This window comes from Passer montanus, unplaced genomic scaffold (genome assembly GCF_014805655.1).
Source record: "Passer montanus isolate IOZ18808 unplaced genomic scaffold, ASM1480565v1 scaffold192, whole genome shotgun sequence".
In the NCBI taxonomy this organism is placed as follows: Eukaryota; Metazoa; Chordata; class Aves; order Passeriformes; family Passeridae; genus Passer; species Passer montanus.
The window spans coordinates 77,603-96,961 of record NW_024366503.1 but is presented as its reverse complement, the minus strand read 5'-3'; the positions used below and the strand labels follow the sequence as shown (position 1 = coordinate 96,961).

The 19,359-nt window shown below is 49.7% G+C and overlaps 1 protein-coding gene across 1 annotated transcript; it reads left to right on the top strand.

The window, feature by feature from the left end:
• The first annotated feature begins 69 nt into the window (after positions 1–69).
• On the top strand, positions 70–19,020 carry KLHDC3 (kelch domain containing 3). The gene is made up of 11 exons (XM_039706417.1): positions 70–166; positions 5,954–6,180; positions 8,435–8,611; positions 10,797–10,912; positions 12,234–12,305; positions 12,534–12,747; positions 12,995–13,081; positions 14,310–14,418; positions 17,876–17,949; positions 18,320–18,398; positions 18,607–19,020. Exons 2-11 carry the CDS (start codon positions 6,027–6,029, stop codon positions 18,671–18,673), a joined length of 1,149 nt encoding a protein of 382 aa, XP_039562351.1. The 5' UTR covers positions 70–166; positions 5,954–6,026; the 3' UTR covers positions 18,674–19,020.
• The last annotated feature ends 339 nt before the right edge of the window (positions 19,021–19,359 follow it).

Sequence of the window (19,359 nt, the reverse complement as noted above, 5' to 3'; positions counted from 1 at the left end):
GCACTCTGGGTGTTGTAGTCCCGAAGCGGGCCCCGGGCGCGGCGGGCGGTGCNCGGCAGGCGGGTGGGGGCGCGGGGCGGCACGGAGGGGCTCGGGCGGGGAGGGGCGGCAACGGCGCTGGAGCGTGTCCAGAGTGGGGCAAGGGAGCTGCTGAAGGGCCCAGAGAGTAAGTCCTGTGAGGAGCGGCTGAGGGTGTTCAGCCTGGAGAGAAGGAGGCTCAGGGGAGACCCTGTCACTCTCCACAACTGCCTGAAAGGAGGTTGTGGCCAGGTGGGGGCCGGCCTCTTCTCCCAGGTAACAACTGGCAGGCAGGTCAAGAGGAAACAGCTTCAAGCTGCACCAGGGAAGGCTTAGATTGGATATTAGGGAAAAATCCTTCACGAAAAGGGTAGTCTGGTGTTGGAACAGGCTGCCCAGGGGAATGGTCGAATCACCATTAAAAAAATTAGTAAATGTGGCACTTTCAGGGCATGGGTTAGTGGTGGGCCTGGCAGTGTCGGGTTAATGGCTGGGCTCTGTCATCTTGGTGGTCTTCTCCATCACTGAAGGATTCTGTGACCCCACACATCCCTATCCTCCCTGACAGGTCTGTGTTAGGGAGGCTGCCCTTGTGCCCTGGCATGACCTCTGCTGTGCCTTCTCTCTCCATCCCGTGGGCTCATGTGGTTTCAGACCATTTATTCTCTCACCCAGCCAGGCTGGTGTGGGGCTGCATGCCTGGTCTTCCCCAGTGCCATGTGCCAGGCAGAGGGAAGGCTGGCACCTGTGAGCACCACTCTGCCTGGGGATCAGTGTCAGTGCAGCACAGGGGCAGAGGAACAAACTGTGGTAGCCCTGTGTAAAGCCACGGGCTGTCAGCTCAGCTTTCCTGAGCCTGCTTCCCAACCCAAGGGCTGCCCTTGGCCTGGCAGAAGCAGCTTGACAGGGTGAGACAAATTCCTGATGGGGAAGTAGAGGTCAAGAAGTATCTCCAATGTAGAGAAGCTGGGGTTTGGGAAGCAGGGTAAAGAATAGAAGCCAGCTGAGTAGGGGCAGAATCTCAGCTAGGCTTTAGGCAAAAGTAAGTCAGCAGTGGGCAAAATATTTGGTGAAAAATAAGAAGATGGTGAGGCTGGCTGTAGGGGGGCCACTGGGATGAATTTGTGCCTGAGCAGTGTGGTCTGTGATTCCCGTGGCTAACATGAGCTTCCAGGGCAGGCTCTGGAAGGCTGTTCTAGCACCATCTAATTTACTGGGGCTGGAATTGCATTGTGAGTGTCCGAGCTGCTGAATGTGCAAGCTTGCAGTTTCACACTGCCTTAGCACAAATGCTCCAAGCATTAGATAAATGTCAAGCACAAGTGAAGAAGCGGGTTGTTCTCATGTTATCTCTAACAGTATGTTGGATGTGCTTGAAATAGAACAGTCTATATGGACTGCTGTGAACTGGCTGGGCTATTTTAAGGGTTACTAAACCTTGTGCCTGGTGTCTTTTGGGAGACAGGACTGAGGCAGCCACACGGTAGGATTTGCTCTCTGGAGCAGCTTTGCAGGGTGGGCTGCTCTTTTTGGGGTGCTGCTGTAATTCTGGGGGTGACAGAACCAATCCTTGAAAATCCAGGCCACTTGCTGCTGGGTTTCTTCCCTTTGCTTTGGGAATTGGATGCAGCAAGGCTAATCTGAGCAGCTTTTAGAAATGGCTCTAGGTTTCCTTTTGTGTGTATAGAGGAATGAGAGAGCCCAGTGAGCTCCCTTTAAGCAAAGAAGTGGATCTAAGGGTATCTGCTTATCTGGGTTTACTTTATCATCACCTGGCTACTGTACTTGGAGATGCTCAGTAGCTTTCTATCTTGGATAAAGTATTTTCATAACTAATTGTAGGGTTTGAAAATACAAAGCTTAAAGCCAATAGAACAAACAAGTGAAAAATCTGACTAAAACCCGTTTTGTTTTTTTGTTGTTGTTTTGGGGATTTTTTTTTTCTATCTGTGCCACAGTGCTCAAGTCACCACAACAGTGGTGTTTTGGAAGATATGCTAGTGAGAGATTATGGAGTGATGTTTTTGTTGATCTCAGGTGTCCATATGCTGTGTTGTTAGGCTCTTGTTGGGTGTAAGCTGGAGCGGATGGGATGAAAGTTGTTGCAGGCATTAAGTGCATCTTGAGGCAACAGCACAACCAGAGACATGGGAGTGCTGTCTATAGGTGCTGTATTGGAAAAATGCAGAGCTGAATTAAATCTGATTGTTCCCTGGCTTAGCAGTGAAATGCTCCAGGTGCTTTGTGGCAGAGGAACAACACACTGCCGCTCTCACTTAATTTCCAGCATCACCAACATCAGGTACTTCACCAGTGAGTGAAGCATGTCCTGATTTTTAGAAATGTATTTGTTCCTGGTTAATGACAGGACCTACCAGGGTTTCAAAATTTCTCTGCATACTCTGTGCTTTACTGTATTTTTGGATAGGTCATGGCAGACCAGGGGAATGGGGAGTTGTGAAAATTGCATGTTGGAAGTAAGAGATCTGTTAGTTTTTGGAGAGTGGAAGTGAGGATCTAACGTGAGTCAGTGGAAGCTTGAACAGAAGCTGTGATTCTGTGTGCCTCATCCTGCAGTGCCCTGCCAGTTCTCTAATACAGTTTGCCTCTGTCTTATCAGTATTTTTCTGTTTTATAGCCCACATCACTGTTGCTGGTGTCCTAAATGAGAAACCACAGAATGTATTTTGCATAATCTAATATTGTACAGTTGGGGGAGATTGCTAGTAAATTGTTTCTTATCAATTTTGCTGCTTCCCTCTCTCCTTGGCTGTGTCCTCTGTGATCTGTAAAGAAATCTAAGCTGTAGCTTAATATCAAATGCACTTCTCCTACTAAGAAATCCTCATAGGAATGTGACTGAAAAATGGTGTATTTATGTCCTCATTTATATCATAAAAATTATCATTGGAAATCAACTTGAAATGGAATTCAACAGTGTCCATAGTTGTAGGACAGAAAATATAGTTTTTTCTCAAAATGTGTCTAACTCCTATTTGCAGAGAGTGCTAAGAGGAGAAAAATGCTTTAGGACAGAAGATTGATGTGGAGAAATGATTGTAAATAAGGCAGGTGAGGTGAATCTGAAGCTGGGCACGGAAAGCATGGGGTGGAGTAGGGGAGACATCCTCAGGGCTGTGCAGGGAGGAGGGGAGGCCAGGCCTGTGTGTGGCTGAAAAGGGACAAACAAATGCCTGGTGGTGGCAGGAAGATGTGGTAGTTACAGGGTAGGGTTGTGGCCAGTGGCAGAAGAGGAAGATGGGAGTTTGCAGGGATGCTTTTATTACAGCGTAGAGAAGAGCTCTCGGGTTTGGAAAATCCCTGACAGCTTGTTAAACCCTGTGTTTTCCCCTGACCCTGGAAAGATTACTTGACGCTTCTGGTCATTCTCTCTTCGTGAAGTGTTCAGATGAGTGTTTGCTTTTCTTGGCTCTGAGGAGGGGCAGCAGGAGGCTGTGCTGGCAGAGCTCTGTGTTTGCTCTGAAGGGGTATCCCTGGACAGAGCCAAGGCGAAGCACAGCCAACTTCCATCCCATTGCCCTCACCACCACTCCAGACCTGCCAGTCACTTTAAAGCACTCATTTGGGGGAAAACTTTCCCAGTAATTGTAGGAAACAGCATTTCAACGTTGTTGCTGCAACCTCAGCATCTTTCTTGCAGTGCCAGGGATTGGGCCTGGAGCTGCTGTTTCTCAGTGGACCAGATTTAACCTCTTGGGATGAGCTGCCTTCTGATGGGAATAGCAGAACTGCTGGGGCAGGGTAGCCAGCTCCTGTGGCAGTGACAGGACCAGCATCCTTGCACCTGGCTCAAGGGAAGTCCCAAGGGTGAGGAAGAGTTTTCCCAGCCTTTCTGACAAAAAAAAGGAAGGGGCCTTGGTACAATGCTTGCCTGCCATGTCAAGCAACTGTGCTCCTCTACCTCAGTAGGAATCAAGCAGAGAACTTGGAAATAAGATTCATCTTCTTGGTCCTCCTGGATTGGGCTGAAGGATGTTGAAAATATTGATGCTGGTGATAAAGACCAGTTAAAGCTCCTTGAGGAGTCTTTTACAGAATCACTTAAACAAGAAGAGATTGTGAGGAAAACATTGGTTAGATTTCTCAAGAATAACTTGTGACTGAGGCAGGAAACAGATTTAGATATGTGAAGCCTTCAAAATAGCTTGGAAGGTGACTTTGGTGGGTTCCATGGAAACTACTTCTGCTCTGTAGCTTTGCAGAAGACTTACACAAGAGTGCTGCCTGGCTCAAAAAAAAAAAAATAGATGCTTAAGGAAAAAAACCTGCTAGATCTGAAACTGAAGCACGGCCTGTAGAAGACGGGGGCTGTTCCTGGGCCCTGCTAGAGCAAAGCTTGCTACAACTTTCTGGATTACTGACTGCAGTTTAGGTGAGGGTGGTTGCTGCAGGAACAGGCAGGTTTGCAGGAGAGACTCCTGTTGCAGTGAGGCTGCAGGATGGTCTCTGTTTGGGCTTTGCATGTGTCCTGTTGCTGTAACATTCACATACAGAGCATGAAAACAACTCAAAAAATAAATAACTTTAAAAAGAAGCTACTCAAATTGTAATGACATTTGGGAGCTCTGGAATGAGGTGACTGGCTACTGAATGGTTTTGAGCTGTCTATAGACAGTGGATGAAGCTGGAAGCCTAAGCTCTGCTTCATGCCAGGAGCTCCCTATTGGTGGCATCTCTTATTCTTCCTGCAGGAGGGAATAAAATGTGAGTGTGTGGGTGGGCTGGGCCCTGGGGTGGTCAGCCTGCTGATGGGTCTCAGTGATTCCCCTTGACTGAAGGGCTGGGGGTGGCCAACTGGAGCAGAGCAGCGTGGCACTGCCCCTCTTGCTGCCCTCCAGCTACTTCAGAAACCTGAAACAGGAGGGAAGTCCTCCTTGCCAAAACTCACTACTTTCCAAAATGAAATGGGGCAGAGCGTAGGAATTCTGTGTGTAGGAATTTAGTCCTTGTTCAAAGGCATCCCCAAATGTCTTTGGATTCTGCAAAGGCTAAAACAGATTGTGAGATGGGAGCATACTGACTGAATCTTTCAATAACCTAGAACCAAGAAATAAAATAAGACAGTTTTATTTGTGCTGTCTGACATCTCTTCTAATGGCTGTTTTTCAGCTAGGAGAAAACTGTTAAAAATCAAACTGCCCCGCTGTTTCAGAAGCACCTGGGCAGGACTCTGCTCTAGATTCTTAGATCCAAAGGAGAATCTCTGCAAGAATCAGCTGTGGTGGCTTCTCTAAGATATGATCTAAGCCATCTGTTTGAGGAGTGAAGGAAATCAGTTGCTTAACAAGATGTGATGCTACAGAATTTTCATAGTTATGCCTGGGTTTGCTGTGGGAGGAAAAGACCTTTTCTCAGCATTAGCAAAGAGCTTTCTAGATTAGGGGGTTTCTGCTCTTGTGTCTAATTAGATTGAACCCTAGTGCTCAAATCAATGAGCCCAAATGCTAATGTTGTCACCCACCCCCATAACGGGAAGTTGGTTGCTTTATGTAGCTGTGGTTCTTTGGAGGTTTTTTGTTGGTTGTTTTGTTTTAATCTTTTCCTCTGCTGTTTCTCAGAGCTGGTCCAAAGAGCACGCTCTTCCCTCTGGGTTTGTTCTTTTCACCTTCACCGCTGGCTCTCGCTGTGTGTTTTCATTCATGCAGACAAATGGCTCTGACACGTACGTGACACGCGCGTGGCCAGGCCCAAGGTGCTTGGCTGGGGCTGCCTGTGCAGCCACCCCGAGGGCTTTTGTGTGCAAGGGCACCTCTGCCTGCTCCTCTGAGCCCTGCTCTGCGGCCCCTTCCCAAGGGGAATGTTTCCAGCGGGGAGGCAGGTGGATGAGGGTACATTAAGGTAACCTTTGCAGCAGGCATTCAGGGAGGACGTGCAGGATGGATCTTGTTCTTTTGGCATTGTGTCTGTGTTGCAGACCTTGCAGTGGCCTCGGAAGCATGTGGCTGTGGCACTGGGGGCCCTGAAGACCGCCTGGCTTGCAGGGAGGAATGCTACGGTGGGCAGTGCACTTGGAAGGCGGGCCACGGAGGGTGAACCACGCGGCCGTGGCTGTGGGGCACAAGGTCTATTCCTTTGGTGGGTACTGCTCTGGAGAGGACTATGAGACCCTGCGGCAGATCGACGTCCACGTTTTCAATGCAGGTAAATGTGTCCTTGTGGGGCACAAACAAACGTGGTTTGTTTGGCTCAGTTATTGCTTTTCTTGCCTGCTGGTGCCTGACATGTTATACCCTGTAACATGCTGTCCGACTCTTAATTTCCAGAAAATGTTAGCAGGGTAGGTAGGAACTTCTTTCTTTGTGCAGCTTTGCATTTTCAGCTTCAGGGGCAGGACACAGAGGGGCTGTAGTTGATCTGACTGCTAGGATAAGGACTCACTGAAGTAGTCACATAGCCAATGGTTTGGTTTGTCCTTGTTCTCTGCAAACACAAACTCAGCCAGGTGCAAAGAGGTGATATCGAGCTGGCTCAGGTCCCCCCTCTAGCATGTCCATGTTCAGCTGCCCATAGTGTGGAAAGAGCAGGGTGTGAGCCAGTGCACACAGTTAAGATTCCAGGTGTAGACATCTGAGCTGTTTCCCTGTGGGGCCAGCTGACAACTGGTGCCAGCACGATGGAGTCAGTAGGGGCATGTAGCTAGGAGGGAGGCCTTCCCATTTTGGTAACAGCTATCATGCAGATTCACAACATAGCTTAGAAAAGCATCTGCAACTGGAGCCATTTGTGTAGGGTAACCAGTACCTGTCATGAGGTTGAGTTGGAGCCATGCTTGTGCTGACACAGGCTGTATTTCTTGATTGAGTGTTCCTTGAACTGAAGAGGTTACTGAGCTGGTCCATTAAGTGTTTCCCTGTAATTAGGCAGGTAATTAAAAAACTGCACAGATGCTTGGGTGGCTCCAACTAAAGAGAGCCAAGAACAGAGAACCAATGACCAGTTCAGCGTGCTGAATGCTCTGTGAGCACCCACCTGTAGACAAACCTAGTTTGTCTGTGAGATGCAATGAATTCACTCCTTTAAGACTGTTGTGCAGCAGGGATAAAAGCATTGGTTACAGAGGGCTGCCAAGGTGACCTGCTCTCAGTGTAGAGGGGGGGTAGCTCAGAATCCTGGGAACAATGACATTCACCTCTGTCCAGAGGAACTGGGCTTTCACACTCAACACAGCTGAATGCTGTAGAACGTGCCAAGTAGAGCAGCACTCTCCTGGGGAAGCATAATGACTGTGCCCAAAGGAATGCTCTTGTGTTGTCTTTCCCTCTTACCACTCCCAAACATTAAAGTGTCAGAATGCTGCAGCCACCACATGGGAAGTGACAGTGGCTTCCCAAGCCCTTGCTCAGCTAGCATTGTAAGGTGGCAGTGCTAAAGCCAAGATACCAGACTTTGAATTATCTCTTGTCAGTCTTCCAAAGATGAAAACTATGTTTTAGGTAGGAAGCATTCAGTCTAGCTTGACTTTAGCATTGGATGTGCTTCCTCAGTGCCCTTTCTGCCTGTGGGGTAGATGCTCACCTTTTGAGATGCCTGATTTTTCACCTTTCCCTATATTAGTATTTCAGAGGAACTGACACTGTTTTCTGCTGTATTTTGCATCAGCTCCATGTAGAAAACAAACCTGGAGGCTGTGTGTGGTAGAAGGAGGTGACTGGCCCTGTTATGTAATGGCTGTGTAACACTTGTTGTGGCTCTTGCACTGTCATTAACCCTGTAATACCTGTTGACTGTTCTGGCTGCTGCTGGACATGACACACAGGAAGGAGAACCTGTAATCCCAAGGAACTCCTATTAGTAATGCAAGGTTACCAGGGAGAACTTGAAACAGATGGGGTAAAGGAGGCAGACAGCCACCTCATCTATAGCTTGAAAACCAAAACAAAACCAAACAAACACTGTTCCTACAAAGCTGCTGGGTTTTTTTTACTTAAACTGTGCTTCTGCAAGTCCAGGTGATGCCTTCAGGAGTTCCCTTGCATATTACTCCAGTGAGTTATTCCTGTGCTGCCCATTCTTCCAGCTTTGAGTATCTTCAGCAATCTCTCTAGCTTGAAGTAGTGTCTGCATTCATGGTCACCTCTGTACTTTTCCATTTTTCTTTCCTTTTTTGTTTGTGTGTGTGCTATATCTTTCACTCACAGTCTAGGATGAGCCAGAGTGGAAACCTTTCCAATGAATTGTTGTAGAACAGAGCCTATTTTGTCTTCTGGGCCTCCAGAGGACTTCCTTCTGTATTTCTTAACTAGCTACTACTCGGGGTCAGACACAGCTTTCTCTTGTTTACTCAACTGCTTCTGCACCTTGTCACGGGGTGAAAAGCACCGCGCAGGATGGGTTATGAACTGTGAGCAATTCAGCAGGCTTAGCATTTGACATGGGCTCAACCTTGTGTTTCCAGTGTCTCTGCGCTGGATCAAGTTGCCTCCAGTGTGGACAAACAGCCGAGACCACGTGAGGGAGGTGCCCTACATGAGGTACGGGCACTCGGCCGTGCTCATCGACGACACCGTCTACATTTGGGGTGGCCGCAACGACACGGAGGGAGCCTGCAATGTGCTCTATGCTTTCGACGTCAGTAAGTTCCAGCCTCTCACTGTTCCTTGCCACAACTGCTCTTGATCAGACCTCCTCTCTGCCCCCCACTCTGCTCCCCAGCTTGTGTCCTTGTCCCTCGGTGACAGTGTGGAGGAGATGGTGTCACTGTCTGTTTCAGCGGTTTTAGAAGTGGGGTATGGTGGCCATTGTGTCTGCACGCTTACATCTCTGTAAAAGCCTCTGGGCAGAGATTGTTGATCTTTTCTAATAATGAAAATGGTTTTGATTTTTCTATCAGCTTTGTGTGCTCTCTCTGATAACTGAAGTGTTCTCTCTATGTGATGTAGTATTCCTTAATTGTGGCTGAAGGGTGAAGCAAGAAGGAATTGGGCTCTTGATGATTATGGTTCCTCTCCAGCGTGGTCCTTCTTTCTGAAGGTGTGAAGGAGAGTGAGGAACAAAGCACAGAAGTAGTCCAGGACAGGATGGCAAAATCAGGGGAGACATGAGTCAAGTTAGATAAACATGAAAAATAAACTCCTTAAGCTTTTTGGTTGGCTGCTCCATAGCACTGCTGGAGCACCTCTGGAGAAAAGGCACCATCAGGAGCTTCATGGACAGAAGTGTCAGGAAAGCAAAGGAGTATGTCTGGATTTTGGATGCAAGTCCATCTGAATACTGGCCAGTAACTGTCTTGCTGAACTTGCAAGGAAACTGCTTGTTCTGGTGCTTGGTCCAGGGATCTCTTCTTTACCAGGAAATATCTTACAGCTTATGGCATAGGGCTTCCCCCTTCCTTCCCCAACACACATGCAGCTGAGAAGCCACCAGTAAACCTCTGCCTACACAGAGGCTTTGTAGTGGGGCCTGCCTGGTCTCCCTGGCAGCTCCAGTGCTTTAGCATTAAGTGAAAATTACCAGAAAGTCCTGCTCTAAACCCTCTGCAGCTGTCTGTACACACAGGCCTGCCATTCCTGGAAAGTAAGGCTGGCTGTCACAGTCCCATGTCTGTCATGTAAGTTCCTCTGTAGGAGTCATATCAGGCTAAATAAAGTCCTGTCTGAGTGCAGTTGTGTCCCTGTGGTGTTGAACAGATCACAAAAAATTGAGGTATTTTCCATCTCTAATTTAACATGCTGCACTTGGGTGAGCTTTTTCTGATACAATGTGACTGGGTTTGGAAGCAGCCCCATGGAGAAAAGGAACTCGATAGCCCTGAGCTGTCTCACTAGAGGCTCCCCAGGGATTCTGCTGACCTTGCAAGCCCCTTTGTGAGGTGCCAGCTGGAGCATAGGTGGACAGTTGTGTCCACAGGCCAAGTTCAGGGAAGTCATCCTCATGCTTTGGCTCCGGTGTTACGACTCTCTGAAATAAGAACTGCTTTTGGCAGCCGAGGGCTGTTAGGGAGGGTGGGAGAATGTCTCCTGCAGCCTCGAGGCTTATCTGTGCCTCTCGGAGCTCCTGGGGCAGGTGCCTGTTAGCGCTTGGCACCGACCCGCTGGCTTGGCTCTGTGCTGCCCTGGCATGGAGAGCAGCTCTGGCTGGATTTTAAGTCATCTTCTAAATCGAGCCAGCCCCTGGAGTGTGCAGGCTGAGGGGCTGAATCTGTTCGGTGCAGGCTCACAGGGAGCATTGTGAAGGGTGGAAAGTGAGGAAGAGGGGATGAGAACGTAATAAGTGGAGCAGATAAGACAGGGAGAGAGCTGCCCTGCAGAGGTGGAGATATGCACAACAGCTAGCATGGAGAACTTGTGATTAGGTGATTGGTATCTGGGTTTGAGAGCTGTTTTTCCTCAGTCTTGCTCAGTTACTGAGCGTCTCCCCGCCATGAGGTCAGTTGTGCCACTTAGCATTATTGCTTCATTGTAATAGAAAGTGTGGATGCAGAGTTGATAAGTGACTCACAAGTACAATCTGCGAGAGATTCGGGAAAAGTAACATTGTTCAAGTCCTGCTGTACTACTCACACTTAAAATGTGAGCTCTTTGTCAGGTCTGGCAGTCGGTGGCCATGCCAAGAGGCTGAGGCTTCTGTCACTGTGTCCCTCTGTGGGGGCTCAGGCAGGTAGCCTTGCCCAAAGAAGCTTGCAGCCTCTCTGGCAGAGTGGGTGCTGTGAGAGAAAACACGAATGATTTTTGCTTTAGAAATTAAGAACAGTAGTAATAGGACTATCCCACCCCAACTCCTACTGTGTTTTCTCAGCACTGCCTCTTGTTTTGTTTCAGACACACACAAGTGGTTCACACCAAAGGTGTCTGGAATGGTCCCAGGGGCAAGAGATGGGCACTCAGCTTGTGTCCTGGCAAAGAGCATGTTTATCTTTGGAGGCTATGAACAGCTGGTGAGTAGTGTCTGTAACTGCTAATTGGTGAGCCCTTGGGAAAGAGGGTGTTGATACCCAGGACACTGATAGAGGCAGGACACAGGAGTGTATTTGTATTCCAAGTCACTCTCATTTTGTAACTTAGCAAAGTTATGGCATTAGTACCCAAGTTATGGTAATTGTTTTATGGAGAAGATGGTTGGAAAAGCAAGTCCAAAAAAGTGTTGAATTTTTTTTTTTTTAAATTTCACAAAACATATTTACCACAAAGAGGTAATTTTTTTTCTGGCTCATTTCTCAGCCAAATGTAGATACATAAATACACAACATTTTTTAATAAGTATATATTGATCTAAATTTATTTTAATTTGACTCAGAAATGAGCCAGAAAAATCACTTTTTGCAGTGTTGCTGTGAAGTTTTGTCCTAGTCTGGTGTATGTTCCCTGTAGTGTCCACCTGCTCTGACATCTTGCTGATCCCTTTCAGCAAGCATTTGGTTGCCTTCCCATTAAGAATACCTTGAGCCAAAGTTCATCCTGCAATAGCTGTCAGTGTACCTAATGCTCTTTTTAGCATGATCTAATCTTATGATCTAATCTTCAGAAGTGGGTAAATAAAAATTATCACCAAATTCCAGAACAGATGTGCAAAGTCACATCAGTTTGTTTGGAAGAAAGGTGAGGCTCTGTTACAGAAGTCTCTGGGTTATTCCTTCTTTTCTGAGGTTGATAGCAGGCCAAATCCATTATATTGATTACAGCAGCAGGAGGGGTTTAGATGTCTTTTTTTTTTAACAAGACCAAATAAACCTCTGGCTGTCTTGCTGCTCCTTACCTTGCCTAGAGGAGCAGGAGTCCACTTTTTGTGTGAATGCAATCTCCTCCAGGCAGCCAGCTGCAGATGGGTTTTGTGGGACCTCAGAACCTGGAGTGTATTTTCTCCTGGATGTTCAGCTTCCCAGAAGTAATCTTAGCTTCTGCATCCCATTAGGCAGCCTTAGCAGAGCCAGTCTGACTGTCCTGCCTCTGCCTCTTTTATCTGCTGCTACATGGAGAGGAGGCAGGCTCCTGCCATGAGTGTATTCTGTGCCTTTGGGGGAGCAACTGAGCACCAAATAAATGGGAAAGCTGCAGGAAGAGACAGGACACCTTTGGGAAAAAATGGGCTTTGCTTTCTTTTTGATACTTGATAAGTGCTGCCTGAGCAAGCACCTTGTTTCTTAGGAAGTACTGAATCCAAAGGGATGCTCCAGGTCTGCAGGGCAGCATCCTTTCTGGGGCTGGATGCGACCAGGCTTCTCAGCCCCTTTGTGACCAAGCTGCTTGTGTGTCTTCCAGGCTGACTGCTTTTCAAATGATATCCATAAATTGGACACCACAAACATGACGTGGACCTTAATCTCTGCCAAGGTCAGTGTCTGCTTTTCCCTCTGGTTTGTGGAGGAAGTTTTGCATCTGCTATTCCCTGGGGTAGCTGCCCACACTTGTCTCACAGCTTCTGGCTGATGTGGCTGGGATCTACAGGATGGGAAGTTCTCCAGGAGAAGGCAGCCACCCAACTTCCCCATCAAGATATGTTATTTCCCTGGCTAATCTGCACTCTTTTCTTTTGTCTTTATTTTCTACTCTGTCCTTCAGGGTACTCCAGCTCGCTGGAGAGACTTTCATTCAGCTACCATCATTGGAACAAAGATGTACGTGTTTGGTGGCAGAGCTGATCGTTTTGGGCCGTTTCATTCTAACAATGAGATCTACTGTAACCGCATTAAAGTGTTTGATACAGAAACCAACTCCTGGCTGGACTCCCCTCCCACTGCCGTGCTCCCGGAGGGCAGGCGGAGCCATTCAGCCTGTGAGTGTGGGTCTGCTCAGGGTGGAGGATGGAGGAGGGAAGTTTCTGCCTGCCTTAGAAGGGTGGGGCTGTGGGTTAGAAAGGGTTGCACAAAGCCCAGTTTCTGTGGAAAGCTGCTGCCCACCCCACACTGCACATGAAGGTGATGTAAGGAGAGGTGGACAGCCAGCACCACGTTGCTTTGTGTTTGGTGTTGGGTCAGGGACCTGCTGGGTGGCCCTCTGATGTCTGTGCTTACTCCCTACAGTCAGCTACAACGGGGAACTATATGTATTTGGTGGCTACAATGCACGCCTGAACAGACACTTCCATGACCTCTGGAAATTCAATCCAGGTATTTATGCTTTTAGCTTGCTGCAGTCATAGTGCTCCAGGCCCTCAGGCATGTGAGTGCTCAGAGAAACATTCTGTCCAAGGAGTACTGCTTGGGGAGGAATAGCTCCTGCTTCTTCTGACAGCAACTTGCTACCTTGCCTGTTCCTCCTTGGGATGTTTCCAGACCTCAGTTAGAAAATAGAAAATTAGGTATTGCTGAAAGACATATTTAATTGGAAAAACTTTGTCTTGTTCTTAAATATGCAAAAGTACTGTCAGAAGAGAAGATATGGGGAAGCAATAGAGTTAGGGAAGAGAGAGACTATAGCTGGAGAAACCATTCAACTTGAGCTGCAGGGTCACCATCTCTTGGTACCAGCTCAAACTGTGCTGCAGAAGGGGTGGTTCTTCAGCTGGTACCTGCATATCAGTCTGCTGTGAGCTGCTTTGGGGTCCTCCTTCACTGTCTAGACTCATTTTGTTTGCTAATTGCTTTGCATAGTAAAGTTACCTGAGAGCAGCCAACCAGCTGCTCCCCAAGCTGATTGTGAGCTGGTGTGAGAGCTCCTGCAGGTTTCAGTCCTGTGCATGGTCGCCCCCAAGCATCCTTGCCACAGAGAGCAGCAAGAACAAAGGCTGCTGTCTCCACCTGGTCCGGTTCTCCACGCCCTCTTCCTGCAGCCGAGCTGTCCCAGCAGCTGATGCACCTCTGCCAGCAGCCTGCCAGCAGATGGAGCTGGTTCCTGGATCTCCCTCCTCCAAATCCCGACCGCAGCAGGCTCTGGGGAGGGGAGGCTGCCTGTCTGTTCCCGCAGCTCTGCCCAGTACAGCTCCCTGTGATGTCGGACCTGCTGCCGTGGCAGTCCGTGGGTCCTGGTGCTCAGGCTTTGCAAGTGAAAGGCCTTGATGGGGCCCTGAGCAATTTGGTTTAGTGCAAGGTGTCCCTGCCCATGGCAGGGGGTTGGAACAAGATGGTCTTTAAGGTCCTTTCCAACCCAAACCATTCTATGATATAATGTGCAAATCCTGTCTCAGTAGGCAGAGCTCCAGGACTGTGACTGGCATCTGAATGGCACTTCAGTAATAACCTCTTAGAATTAGCCATTAACGAGGAGGTCAGGGGAGAGGGTGTCTGGGGGGTAGTGGGCCTCTGCTTTTCCTGTGATCTGTTTAAATCCATAACCTGCTTATAGCTGGTCTTGGCCAGGCTCTTGTGCCAAACTGGTGAACTCTTTTCCTCCTGTTAGTTTCTCTTTCCTGGAGGAAGATTGAGCCCAAGGGCAAAGGGCCGTGTCCTCGGCGCCGGCAGTGCTGCTGCAGAGTGGGAGACAGAATCATCCTCTTTGGAGGTACCAGGTGAGTTGTGTGAGGTGGCTCCTCAAGAGGCTTTGCCAGTCCCTTCAACACAGTGTCCCTTCATGCTCTGACCCACGCTGTATCAGATGGACTTCAGAGGCACGTGGCAAGTGTCAGCCTATCTGACAAGTGTAGGCAATCATGTACATCAGGGCTCCCCTGAAAAAAGGCCATGGAAGAGACTGAAGGTGTCATGTAAGCTTGTAAGGCATCTGGTGACAAGCCATCTTGTACATGTAGAGACAGAAGGGTGTAACAGGGTGCTCAGGAGGAGCTGTGCAGTGCTCAAGCTTTCTGGTAAAGAGGTTGTGGGGATAAGAGAGGAGATCCTGCTGTCAGAAGGACATGTTTCTCAGTCTGCTGTGCCAGAGCAGACCTCAGAGTGACTTATCTTCGCCTACGGGCTGCCCTGCTGCTCCCACCAGAGCTTCTTTCTTCCACTGACAAGTGTGGGTTCTGCTGCCAGGCTGCAGTGGATGTCAGCTCAGCTCGGAGCTGTTTGAGGAGCCTACACACATGACAAGACAATGTTGCCTTCTGTGCCAGTGTTCCTTAGCAACATTCCCATTCACAACAGGGACCTGGTGTTAGGGATTTAGCTGTCAAACACTGGAAGTGATACTGTCAGGGTGCAGGGCAGCTGGATGTGGCCAAGAGCCTTAACAGCTGCTAAAAGAAAGGAAGTGGCCTATCACCAGGACACACTCTATGCTGTCTGGAGTGACAAATTGCAGCTCTGGAGCACAGTCCTGCTTGCCAGTATCTACCTTGCAGAGACTTCTTAAATGCTTTCAGCTCTCCATGTGGTTTGGAAAGCTTTGGGTCTCTCTGGGATGTTGTCAGTAGCTTTTTGGAGATGCTTCTGAAGCCAGCTTGGGGCAGAGAACCAAGCAGGACAGTTTCTGCTGGTGACCTGACCATACCAATGTGTGATGGGGTGAAGGGCCTTCAGGTTCCAGGGGTTCAGGGGGAGTGTGCTTAGCTGTAGGATGTCCACGTGACTTTGAGAGAGTGCTCAGTGCAGGTGAGGTATGCAGAGGTGCTGAGTTTATCCAGCCTCCTCAAAAGACACTGGGTGCTGCTCAGTACAGCAGAAGGCTTGGTAGGGCTTTATGGGAGTTTGTGGTGGTCCCAGAGGCTGTGTAGATGTGTGTGACAGCAGCAGCAGCTGAACTTTGATGTTAAGCCTTGGGAAATGCTAGCAAACCACAACAAATTTGACACCAGCTTTTTGGAGTTCGGTTCACCCTTGCAAGGCAACGCAGCAGTGCCTTGTCTTCCCCATGAACCACTTGAGAATTCAGCTTGTTTCATAGGTCAGGCTCAACCCCAATACAGGCACATTCATCAGCACTAGCTGGGCTTGGAAGAGCTGCTGGCAGCCAGGAATGCAGCCTGCTTGAGCTGGAGGGAGGGTCTTGCAGGCTGGGGAAGTGGGAGGTGGGGGTGGGCCTGCTCCTCGCTTCCTGTAACAGTTATCAGGTGTGCTCTGGAGCTGCCTGGCGAGATAAGAAGTTTTCCAGGAAGTCGTTGTAATGGAGAACTCCCAGTGGTCTGCCTCCTGACCTGTGCTCCCCTGGCTGGGAAGGGGGAGGGGTTGGGGCTGTCCTGCAGGGATTCTCAGAGGATGAGCCGGCAGGCTCAGCTTTCTAGGGAAAGGCACTGGGGGATGGGCAGGCAAAACCCCTTTGTGTCTGCCCTTCCAGGATTCACACATCCTGTAGACTGCTGAAGAGGCACTTGGGCTGGCTGCTTGCTCCTATGGCATCCAAAAGCTTTGTTTCTTTGGTAGTCCTTGCCAGAGCTTGGTCTTTTTGCCCCAGCTGTGGTCCCTCACTGTGGCCAGGAGCAATCCCTCACTTGTGTCCCCTTTTAGGGACCAGGAAGCTTGGTGTTCCCATCAGCTGTGTCACAGTTGTGGCCCTGATCTGGTTTCCTCCCAAGCCCACCAGCAATTCAGTGTGCAGAGACCATCCACAAGAAGTGGGGGGAGAAGGAATGCTATAAAACATTTAGCTGAAGAGATGCTGATCCAGATTTGGCTTGAGACTGTGTTTTCCCTGACAAGGCTTAGGGATCCTGGCTCTGGTGAGGGAATAGGGGCTGTCACTGAGTGCAGGGTGAGTTGTTTTGCAGCTGGAATAAGCAGTTTTGCAGGGCTCTGGCTGGCAAAGGTGTGCCCTGCACGCTGCTGCCTGGGACTTGCAGGGGATTGCCTGGTCTTGAACTCCAGGCTCACCCTGCTACTTTCCTTTTGGTGATTAAAGCCACAGACATGGTGCCTGCTGGCTTTCCTTTGATAGATAAGGGATGGTCTAGGGCTTCCTGTGACGTGGATGTGAGATTAGATTGTGGTGTGGCAAGCACACGAGGTGGAGTTAAAGGGGCTCTTGCTGTATCCGGGCAGATGGGTCCCATCAGCAGCAGGTCTTTTGTGCCAGCAGTGAGCTGTGCTCTGCAGTTTGGCCTGAGGTTGTGGGGACCTGGGGGAGCAGGTACTGCCTCATGTCCCATGAGGTGTGAAGCTTAGTGGCTCATGGGTGGGGAAACAAGTGAAGCTGAGGCCAGGAATCACTGCATGAGGTCGGTCCCAGCTAAGAGGTGGGGGCACACTAAGTTGGTTTGTCACAGACCATAGCAGGACTTAAAACACTTTTCCTTTCTTTCAAATTCTCCAAACAACCGTCAGCCATGGGAGTATTTTCCCCTGTTTCAGCACAGGCTGATCTGTCTGTGCAAGGAGATGTAGTGTCCAGTTTCTCAGGTGCTTTGTTCCATCAAGACCAGTGTGGCAGGAAACGATAGGTGAGGCTGTCTGTTCCCTAGAAATGCCTGGTGTTGTAGTTCCTCATTAGCATTCCTGGACCAACATCAAATGGGAGTATCAGCAAATTGGAATTAGTTTAAAATGACTGCTGCATTGCTCAGTGCTCAGCTACAGTCTTCTGAAATACCATCCTCATTTTGGCACAACCACTCCAGCTGTGGCTGGAGTCCAAGTGATCCCTCAGTCGGACTGAGAAATGTCTGTGCTTGCCCTGCCATGCAGATGTTTTCTAGCTGCTTTCTCTACACTCTTACAGCATCTCAGTGGCCAAGCTGAAATAAATGCAGTAGATCTTAACTACCTGAGAACAGGAGTGATGGACAGGTGAGGGGGAGGCTCATGGCTGGAATCATCATGGTCATCCATGAAAAGGAGGCAGACCTCCCATGCCCTGCAGAGGAAATAGTGTGGGTTTCTACTCCCTGGCTCCTGTGCAGCTCTGCCTACTCTGCAAGGAGCTGAGAAAGTGATGACTTTGGGTGCTGCTTGGGTCATCAGAGGGGCAGGAGGGAACACAGGGCCGTGCCTGGGACAGGCAGGCCAGGAACATTCCTGGGCTTGCACAGCCCTTGGTTAGCTGGTGTATAAGAATTTTGGCACTGACTGATACACTGTGCTTGCTTTCTGCAGCCCATCTCCAGAGGAGGGAATGGGTGATGAATTCGACCTGATGGATCACTCAGATCTCTACATCCTCGACTTCAGTACGTGAGCACTTCCTGCCCAGCCTGTACCTCTTACCACAAGGTGCCCTGTGAGCAGGCCCTGCTGTGAAACACCTAACAGTGCCCTCTGTGGCTGCAGGTGCCATGTCCTGGAGCCAGACAGCTGTGTCTGACCAGTGTGCTTGGCTTAAGGCAGAGCAGCCAGAGGGGCAGCCATGCTCTGTGCACTCCTGCATGCAAGACCTCTTGTGGGAGCACAGAAGCCACCCCAGCCTGTCCCTGGTGTGCAGATTGTCTTGTCCCTCAGACAAGGCTCTGCCCTGTTTCCTGTGGCACTGATTGCATGATGCTGGAGCCTCCATGGTGTCCAGTCAAAGCCTGCTGTAGCTAAACTGCTTTCTTTTCACAGGCCCCAGTCTGAAGACTCTGTGTAAGCTAGCAGTGATTCAGTACAGCCTGGACCAGTCCTGCCTTCCCCACGACATCAGGTATGGTGTGCCTTGCTGGGAGCTTACCCTGGGTGCTCCCTGACCTTGAGGTGCTCCAGCCTGGCTGAGGGCTGCCCGGGGCCCTTGGCACTGTGCACCTTTGATGTGGGCTGCAGTCTGTAGCTGAGGCTAACATGAAGCAAAGCTGCTCTAGCCCTGGGCACTGTGTTTGTGCTCTCTCTCAGTGTATACTCTTGGTGTGTTACAGATGGGAGCTCTCAGCCATGACAACGAACAGCACCATCAGCCGCCCCATTGTCTCCAACCAGGGCTGAAGACAACTCGTCCTTCTACCACCCTGCCCTCACCCCTCCACATACTGACCTCTTGCTCCACTGCCTGCATGAATTTTTAGCCCTTTCAAGCAAGGAATGTGTGAGCTCGGTTTGTCTTGCCCTAGCTAGGCCTCCCTCTGTCCTTGTCACGCTTTGGGCAGCACAAGTGGACAGGCAGAGCTGGCCACTGAGGGAAAAACTGTCTGGCCCCAGCAGCACAGCTGTGACCCCTCTCCTTGCTGGTGGCTCTAGAGCTTCCTTTCCCTTTGCCTGTGGAACTGCAGCTGTGCTGTCCGGTGTCCATCCACTTTCCAAGGGCCTGAATCAACTCTTACCACCAGCCATGGCTCTGGGGTTGATGTCAGGGTCAACCTGAACTGTTCCTGCATTGCCTCAAGAGAGCAGGAACCTCTACACCTGCTCCTGCCAGCACTGACAGCTTCCTGGCACTAAATGGCAGGCCCCAGCTCCATGCTAAGCCCAGTGTGGGGGCCTGGGCCCAGCTGGACACTGCCCAGCTCCCATTGTAAAACAGCAACTGGGGGAAGTTTTATAAACGGTGAGGCAGACATGGTTTCTGTGTGTCCTGGCAGATGAACTGGGGGAGAAAAGGCATGAGGGGAGAGACTGAACCAGGTGCTTTTCCTGAAGCTGTAGGCCACTGGTGGCTTGTGGCAGCAGCAGGC